The sequence below is a fragment of the Belonocnema kinseyi genome, chromosome 9 (assembly GCF_010883055.1).
Source record: "Belonocnema kinseyi isolate 2016_QV_RU_SX_M_011 chromosome 9, B_treatae_v1, whole genome shotgun sequence".
Classification (NCBI taxonomy): Eukaryota; Metazoa; Arthropoda; class Insecta; order Hymenoptera; family Cynipidae; genus Belonocnema; species Belonocnema kinseyi.
In genome coordinates this window covers 7,450,143-7,460,104 of record NC_046665.1, presented here as the reverse complement: position 1 = coordinate 7,460,104, position 9,962 = coordinate 7,450,143, and the positions used below count along the sequence as shown (strand labels likewise).

General features: G+C 37.7%; 1 protein-coding gene across 2 annotated transcripts in view; it reads right to left on the bottom strand.

The window, feature by feature from the left end:
• LOC117180315 overlaps positions 1-9,962 on the bottom strand; it is a 97,931-nt gene that overhangs the window by 31,872 nt on the left and 56,097 nt on the right. For both annotated transcript variants that reach the window (XM_033372752.1, XM_033372751.1), the window contains exon 2: positions 3,464-3,643. In XM_033372752.1, coding sequence (XP_033228643.1) covers positions 3,464-3,633 — 170 coding nt within the window. In that variant the 5' untranslated portion in view covers positions 3,634-3,643. The remainder of the gene's footprint in view (positions 1-3,463; positions 3,644-9,962) is intronic.

Genomic DNA, 9,962 nt, shown 5'->3' with positions numbered 1-9,962 from the left:
AAGATGTGGACTGTGACTGCACCATATATCTAGTCGGGAGTGGAGCTGACTGAAAACAGATGATTTGGAGCGATTCGCGCGCCATCTGTTGGTCATTCTAAGTACTTATTGAACTACCCTCGTAACAAGGTCGCCTTTCAGAGAGGTATCTTTCAGGACGACACCATGAGCCCACTCCTCTTTTGCCTTACATTATTGCCACTATCTCTAGCACTTCGTCATTCCGACGGGTACTTGTGCGGCAAACCTGCAGATCGAAAGTACAAGGTCACTTATGTATTTTACATGGACGATCTTAATACATACAAACGTCACATCCGGTAGATTTGGTCTTCCGAACTGTCGGCGAGGAACAAAGTATCTGCAACGAACATGCTTGCCATCCCGGTAGTACTCTATTCATTTGGAGTAGTTCCATGGACGAAGAACGATCTGAGATCCCTTGATATCAGGACAAGAAATGTTATGCACATGAACAAAAGCATGCATCTCAAGTCTTCCATTCCGCGACTGTACATCTCACGCCGTCAACATGGTCGCAGAATATTGAGTCTTGAATGTCTTTACAACAGGATCATTCTGGGTACAGCACATAGAGTTGCAAATGGAAGAGACCCTCTTCTTAAGATGGTCAAGAATCACGAAGAAGTGAGCAACGGAGCGTTTCTGTACAAAGCAGCGGAGGAGGCTGCTGAAACACTCGGACTTAACTTCAGTATTAGGGGTGAGCAAAATGCATCAAATCTTATCTATCTCGAGTACTCACTCCTGAAAGCCCGGATTAAGAAAGCACAGGAGAAAAACTTTCGTGAACAGGTCCTAGATAAGAGGATGCACAGTATCTTCCACAGAAATGTGAAGGATCAGTCAATGTCTTGTGAGCTAACGTTTTCTTTCCTTAAATCGCCCGGATTGAAGTCCGGAACGGAGGGTTTCATTTTTGCATGCCAAGACGGTGTCATTTCCACCTTAACATACCGTCGTCACATTTTGAGCCAAGACATTCCTGATGATAGCTGGAAGGCATGCCATGCACACCCCGAGTATTTAGCTCACAGACTATCTTGTTATCCAACTCAGGCGGGAACGACCTACATTAACCTTAATATCGCCCTTCAAAATGCTCCTAGGGAAATCGAGTCAATTGTCGAGAATGGGAAGTGCCGCATATACTGGAACTTTATATTCTCGACAATTGTTTCTGTTGCTTACTCAAGGCCTGACATGGTTCTTCTTGACTTCGAGAAGCGAACCATGTTCGTTATCGAATTTTTGCTACCAGCTGACAAAAATATCATAGACGAGGAGAATGAAAAGAAAGAGAGGTATCGAGACCTTATAAGAGAGTTACAACGATTGTACCCGAAATATTCTGTTAAACAAATCGTCCTTATCATCGGTGCAAAATTTCTAATATATTTACATCTTAAGCTACAATTTCCTCGCTTAAAAATCAATCCCTAATCCTATTTCACGCTATGATATAAATTCAAGTTTACATAATATTTTCTTTAATATAATAATCGATAATTTTTTACACCTCTTTATAAGCTTCCTTACTGTTTTACTTTTAACTTCCAGTGATCAGTAAGGATTTAAATTCTTATTACTGACTCCTTCTTTGAGACGCCAATTTTTATCTTTATTTAATTTGCTTTACCTTATTTCTTATATTTATTAACAAGAAGAAAGATTGCTGCTGGGAGCAAAAATGGGTCAACGACCTTTATTTCACACGGAGTGACTATTCTAAGATTTATTTACGACGCAACAATGTTATATAAAAATACAAAAAGGGTAATTAGGCCCTAATCCTATTGCCTACTTAGAGATGTGAATATCACCGCAGCCTCTGTATTAGATAATCCGCCTCAGTAAGGGTTAGTACGTGCGTGCCTGCAACTGAGTTGAGGCTTGGCTTGGGAGTCAATCGAACCGCACGTAGCTTCTTTTATAAATTAGCACAATTTGGGACTAAGCTGATGCTAAGAAGTGCATTCCTGAGCTGACCTTAGCAAAAATTTGTGACTTCCGTTATTTCGGAATTTTTGAAATATAGACCCGGAGTTCTTTTAGAATATTGCAGAGATATTTTTCTCTCTTTTGCCCTACTTAGCTTCTTCTTACTCTCATTCAGTTCTGATTACCTCCGAGATAGGTAGAGTAGTCAACTTTTTCATCTGGATCAAATCACTCAGAATGACTGAGGAGTTGTAAATTTTCAAGTTCTATTTTGCTGGGTAAGTGTCACTGTGAACCGTGACGTCGCCGGAAAATATCATCGCAGAAATTACACACAAATCTAGTCCAATTCAGTTTTATCATTTTCAAATTGGTCGCGTTCAAACAATAGTCTACATAAGATTTTGCTTTAAAATTTCTCAAATAGTACAGTCGAGTTAGAGTCTCTTTATTTGAATAGTTTGGGTATTGAATCTCCTTTGTAGACTTTCAGTTGGCTAAAACTCTTTTTGGAAGAAGTTCAAATAGGCAGTTTTCTAGACTGGATATTTTAACAATCTCCACCTTGGTTTTTTTTTCAAAGAAGAGAAAGAGAATGAATTCTTCAGTTCTTCTTTCAATTTTAACCCCACGACATAAGCTTTTCAGCTGTGACATCGTATCCGTCGTTTTTCGGCTGTGGGGTGCTTTTTATTCTCTCCCTCCCACGCGCTCTCAAACTTACGTAATATAGTACGAGTGGGAGTTGTCGGAGTCTGCGCTCTCATCTTCCTTCTGTAAAAGGAACCTTTTTAGGCTGACTTGCACCCTGATAACACGGAGCGACCCAAGGACGATCGCCTTCTGTATTTTCCCCGCAAGTATTTTAGCATATTGTTGACACGCAGGAATGCTTTTCGGGCTATTAACGATTGAAAGTTTGGCACCTCTAAGAGCGCCGATGATAAGGACAATTAGTTTGACAGAATATTCCAGGTACAATCGTTGCAACTCCCTTATAAGGTCTTTATACCTCTTCCCATTCTCAACAATTGACACGATTTCCCTACGAGCGTTTAGAGGAGTGATATTAAGGTTAATGCCGTAAGAGTGCCAGAGATGGTAATAAAGCACTCTTAGTGCCCCATTGTGCCTTTGGATGTAGGTTTTGATATATATCACCTACCTGCAGCACGCCATCTATTGGTAATAAGGAGAGTCAGCGGAAACTCCTCGCTTCTTATAGTGCCGAACCGTAAACAGTGCATCTTTGCTGACGTTGAGAGGGGTTCTCTCTAGCCCCCTTTGACTACCTGATCCCGTATATGGGGTTCCGGTAAAGCACGGTCATAGTGTAACTGCGAATGTGTGAGTGGCACCTTCTGATGCACATTAAAAAAATAGTATAAGTAACGAGGGCAGGAATTTTCCGATTGCCCATGAGTGCGGAATTGAATGCATCAGCGAAGCGAGTGTGTCCTTAATATATTATTTTAAGAAATAAAAATATAATATTGCTCACCGTTTAGGTTGATTACTTTCGAATGGATTTACGTATTTGCTTTGCTGAACATCTTTATATTTGCTAAAAACCCGATTATGTATTTCACCCGCAGTAGCTCCAGATTCTTGCACTTTGTAGTCAGCTAAAAGAGCAGTTACCATTTCCTTATTATTTTTGATACTCCTCATAATATCGTCTCTAAAAAATAAAAGTGAAATATTCTTATAAGTATTAAGGAGGCTTAGTTGTTTCACAAAAGGATGACTGATGACTCTGAAACTTGGAGATTACCTGAATAAAGTATGCCAAATTCGTTGGAAAAAAGAAATACTATGTTTCACAACGTGATTTTTTTAACAAATCTCTAACATAAAAGTGGCACTTCAATACTCAGTCTTATGGGATTCATGGGAAAAATCGACTACACTCCGTAATAAAATCACAAGTCCCCATAAGTCAAATATGCACTAATACTTTCAATTACGAGGAACCTAGTAGTTTCATGAAAACACGATTTTGACGACTTTAATAAAGATAAAATTACAAGAAGTAACAACACGTTTACACGAGGTGCTTGTGTGAAATTAATTAATGTTTACTGTTGCTTTTTAGCGACTTTTTCGCGTTTTTTAGTCTTCTACTTATGTAGAACTGGAATACGTATAATTATTGAAAGAAGTAGCAATAAGAATTTATATAAAACGTACCCCACGGTGCACCTCCACTGCATATGACACCAAACGCCGGAATAGATATGAGGTAAAAATAGTGCACAGTAAAATCATTGTGTGGATTCTCTTATTCAAGAAAAAGTGGCGATATTTATACTCTCAAATACCCAAAAATTATGCACGCGTTAATATGACGACTTAACCTTTGAAGACGAAATGAATGTTTATCCCTATCCCTACAGGTTTCCTATAGTATCCTTTCCGTATCATACATAAAAAATACTTAAAAAAGCAGGAAGATGAACCTTTAATTTATTGCAATTCGGACTCTACGTTAAGTTTTTCGCGAGCAGGTCGCGGAATAATTGAAAACTTTTTTTTGCAACGTTGCAAAATTAAAGTGATACAACACCTGTTATAAGCATAGGCTGAAGGCGACTTCAAGCGCCTCTGCTTTCACTAGCCACATACTCCTTAAGTAACTATGGATGCGATTGAAGTCATCTTCAGCAGAAGTTCTGACATTTAAAAAATGTTTAATGCTGCAAAAAATATTATTTCAATTACTTCGTGACCTTCTAACGGCAATTTTAACATAGAATCCGAATTGAAATATTTGAAGCGTTTATCTTGCTGTTTTTCAGTTTTTATTGCATAACGTGGAGATTATACTATAGGGATACAATAAGGGTACGGGTATCCGTTATTTTCGTCCGCCAGGGAGGCACTGTAATGATGCATTATTGTTCCCGTAGCGAAACTGTATACCCTCCTTCAAACTAAAAGTGGGAAAATATATTAGGTCACGCGGAGCATTCAGTATACTGCACTTAGGTTTTGAATCCTATCTACAGTGTAATGAGATATAAGAAATCACCATTTTTTATCATTATGGCACGTGACGCAATGGGTAATTCTGCTTGAGCAGAATGACCTTTTTCCTACTTGCATTTACTCGAAAAATAGATACAAAATCCTTTATACTTATATTATCAAATTTGTAGTGGTCAAGAATTGAAGAATAAAAGAAAGCATATATCTCAATGAGCATCGTTCATATTGAGAAAGGACAGAGACTCCCAAACAATATACAATCCTCATTCATAGACATTTAAATCTGATTTCTGCATGAGTTTAAAAGACGGTATTTTCCTACTGCAAACTCATGACTAATTGCTTAGAATTCAGCAGAAAATACCATGAAGTATGCTATCTCTACGTCACAAGTATTCCGGCCTTCCTTAGAGCTGGTGCTTTACCGACGCATCAAAAGAATAACAAGCTTCCTTGTTGGAAGCGGCTATTTGACGGATCACCTCTCTGGTAGTCAGGTAGGTTACTACCCCAGTGCTACGAGTGCGTTCCGATGCTGATAGCGATTTTACGACTTTTTACCGCTTATGTCGATAAATAATAATTACGCTATGTCGGTAAATGCTCTCGCTTCCTTACCGATTTGCGATGCGCCACTTTCCTTAAAAATAGAACTTCTTAGTAACGTGGATATTCCTTAAACCCAGTAGTACAAACTACTCCATTTCAGCCACTTTGGCCTAGAAACCCGCAAACATTATCTGCTACATCACAGTTTACATTTCTTTTACAATATTGAAAGGGTCGGAGAATAATTGACCCATATAATACGTAGTGAATCTACAATAGTCTGCAGGAATGAACGAGACTTGCGTAAAAAAACAAGCATCACTAAAAAAACACTGAGTAAATTGTTTATTAGTCCATTCGTAATTTGACATGCAGAACCATTGTATACCTTTTAGATAAAACATTTAATGTGTTCGCATTGAATGCTGTCTTGTAATGGCTCAGAGAAAATATATACACGCAGACAACTGATGCGCAGGCATTATACGTCGACTAGTTGCCGTGAACCTATGAGTCTCAAGATAATTGATGTATTCCTACATATATGTACGTACATTCCATTGCATGATTTAGAGAACGAAATTAACATCTTTTATTGAGATGTTACTATCCAGATGAATCACATCATTCAAGCAAATCCAACTGACATCGTGATGCGTAATTTAGCCGTGCAAAAAGTAGCAATAACGCTTCATTTGCTTGCCGGCCTAGACGGACTTGCCTGTCTGCTTGCTGGTCGCACCTCGCCTGACTGCTCGCGACTTCGGGGTTTTCCGCTATTTATTGATGAGGCCCGAAACGCGTCTTTGTTAGTGTCAATTGCATACTGCATGTAAATTTGCTATCTATGAAGCACTTCTAGAATCCGTCAATTTAAATCACACAGAAAAATAGAAAATCAGCTGTTATTTGTAAATTCATAGTCTCATGTAAATGCCATGCGCTATGTATCTTCACGACGTTTTATGTAGGTCAAATAGTTTTCAGTGTAATACGCTGCAATTTTACACGCTGAGTGCCGAAGTACCGCGGTCATGTTTTTATCATAGTGCTCATTTTAGTTTAATTATAGTAAAATTTTAGTTTCTCTTGAGGTCTTGTTAATTTACTAATTTATTCACAGTCAAGTTCTGGAAATCGAAGACGTCAAATTACGGTCGAATGTGATTTTAAAAATAACTTTTTTTATAGTGTATCGTTCCATTCTCGCCCTTTGCATTAGTATCTTTTGCCCTTTGCAATCTTCCACTCTATAAAACATTGCCTTACCCTTCAAGTTATCCTGATGTTCAATTGCTTCCAGTTACATAATTAAATTGCTTCAGATTTTTGTGGTTGGAAATCGCCACACACCGCCAACCTTAGAAATTCTAATATCTCCGGAAAAGCGCAAATGTAAAAATATAGTCGCCAACGTAGAGTCATTCCAATAATTCAAGTTTCATGTATAGAATTATGTTTTAGTGAAATACGGCGCTAAATTTGACTATGAAAAGATAAATATAAGAAAAATTTGTTTAATTATAAAACTAATAGGATGGTTATTTAGATATTTAAAACGCAAGTGAAATTAAGTAAAGTTAAATTATTTGTATTTTCGTTCAACATTGCGTAATCAATCTCATGGTATAGCATTATTCAGGTTGGACTATAAGTGCGAATGAGTATCCCAATGTTCTGAAACAATTTTTCGAATTATATGAAAAGAATAAGACCCAGGCGACCGATATTCTGGCCGTTCCAAGACTGCTCTACATTTTTGTTTCAGTAAAATAAAAAGTCAATGAGCTAGAGCCACTTGGCCGAAGCACACGTAAGATGATGATAATCCATGGAAGTCATCATCATAGATCTTCCGTATCTCGTATATACTATCCTCGAGCAAAAGGGGGTAGAGGTTTTTCTAAGTTTAGAATATCTTCATAGAAGAGCGGTTCTGAGCTTGATCTCCCATTTGATTCCAGCGACACTAATAATGGTCTAGCATCACAAAAACCTCTGGTCCTCAAAAGCTGTGTACAGGAAGCAGAACATTCTCTTCTACTAAGAGAATATGCTGATAACCCCTCTCATAGTGAATTCTACGGTATTATGCGTAGACAAGAGCTATCGATTACTTACATCAGAGGCTAAGGGATTTATTTTGCCTTTGAAAACGGAATTCTAGATACCCTAATTTACCGTGAGCGCATAATGAATTAACTTGTAGGCGATACCAACTGCAGAACGAGCAAGCAAGGCCCATAAAAACCTGGACATGTTCTCAGTTGATGCTTAAAGCATACATGCCATGGACACATAGATAGACACAATGTGGCTCTAAAAGTGTTATATTACGATCTTCGGCACGATTATAGTATTGATCTAATGTGCGTGTGGCTATACAGCCAAGGGGAAAGTAGTCTGTTTTGTTATTCTCATATGACCAATGGCCAAATTTTCATTTTTTCTCAGGCCACTTTGATTAATCCTATCTTTCCACGTATCCCTTTGTGTCACAAGTCACAGCTAACCTAAAAAAGTCGAACATAACCTTAAAAGTCACCTTAATCCGTGGCTCGAATAACTGAAAGATACAATTTCTGTACATTCTCAGGGTCATACTCACGCCTAACCTATGATTACTGAAATTTTTCTTCTGAAAATGCATACTATTTAAAAGCTTTTTCATTAACTTTTTAGTGCCGTATGCATCTAAACATCGAAGTCGTTTCTCCTTTTTGAACTAATGGATCAGCTAGGCTCGCATATTAAGGAGACTTTTAAGGTTATGTTCGAATTTTTTTGGCTAGCCATGATTTGTCATACAACGGGATTCAAGGAAAGATTAGATTAATCAAAATGACCTAAGAAAGAAATGAAAATTGGCTACTGGTCATATTCGGGTATATTTTGAGGTTAGGGATTAACATGGATCTTTTTGAGTAAAAAAGATCCCGCATCTGCAGTCAGCGACCCAAAAAACCATAAAATAAGTTGGTTTGGGCTTATTTTGGATGTTTTTAAGGATAGAATAAAATCCTTACCTGATGGGACCAAACGGCCACAGAATTCTGATTCACCGACCTCAAAAACATCAGACCAACATGGTCTAATCAAAATTTCAGACAACTTCTTTTTTTTTATGTGTAGCTGTGTTATTTATATGATTGAATTATCAGCAGCAAAGAATGGTAATAACACGGCAAGGCAGGAAGAAAAGCAGTGAAAAATCCAGCTGTTCTTTTCGAGTTGAGCAGGCTGTGCCATTGCCACAAAATCCATCTTGTGTTTCTCGCAATCGGCTGTCTTGGAGGTATAAAAGCTTAATTTTTCAGCCAACTCAACAAAATCACGGCTTACCGGAATCAGACTTAGTCCATCGCGAGCCAGATGTAAAACGCAGTTCTTCTGGGATCACTTCATCTGGTCCGGCAACGGTGTTCCTCCTAACATTGTACAAAATTTTGCAGCTCTAAAAAAGTATTTAGAGTTCCAACATTTATGAGAGAATGTGTTTTATGCTGATCATACGGTCCAATATAAATAAAAATGGATTCAGATGTCAATGAATCTTTATTCGTCAATTTTTCAATTGATATAACCAACGTATGTTTCTACCTAGTAGCAGGTCTTCTTCAAGGTAATGCATCACCTAACCTGTAAAATTTTGATATTAAAATCCAAAACAAGACATTTCAATTGTGCTTTATTTCTTGCAAAGGAGCATAATTTTGGAGTGAGCCCATTTTGCTAATTGTCAGAAGTTTAAAAATTTTGTTTCTATACATAATTTTAGTCCATGTTTTTCCTTCCAAATTTTAAGCTTATTTTAATTTTGAGGCTTCACATTTAAAAGTTTTTATATGTTTATCTTACATATAAAAAAAGGACATTTCAAACTATGTATACAAACAAAAATTTTAAACTTCTGCCAATTAGCAAAATGGGTTCACTCCAAAATTATGATCCTTCGTAAGGAACTAGGTTGAAACGTACGTTGGTTATATCAATTAAAATTGACAAATAAAGATTCATTTACATCTGAATCCATTTTTATTTATATTCGACCGTATGATCAGGATAAAACACATTCTCTCATTAATGATATTAACAGTTGAAGTAATTTTACAGTGTGGATAAACTCCAATCACTGAATTCTTAATAATAAAGAAGGTCCAACATTTATCTCAAAATGTGCCGTCTACCGCATCAGGTCATTCGCCGCCAGAAACCGGACTCTAAGGAACATAATGTACGAAATATCTTGTGTAAATTACTCGTTTTTGCTTACCTTTTAGGATATGAGGAGCAGGAGTGGACGACGTATACGTTCCGATTGCATCGGCATTGTTTGCTATAAGGAACTATGATCGTAGCTGCAACAGAACGCGCAGGGCTCCCGACAATGGGTCGGCCAACAATGCCGACCGATCTAGAGCTGGGGGAGCCAATGATAATGGATTCAATGCGATGGATCAGCG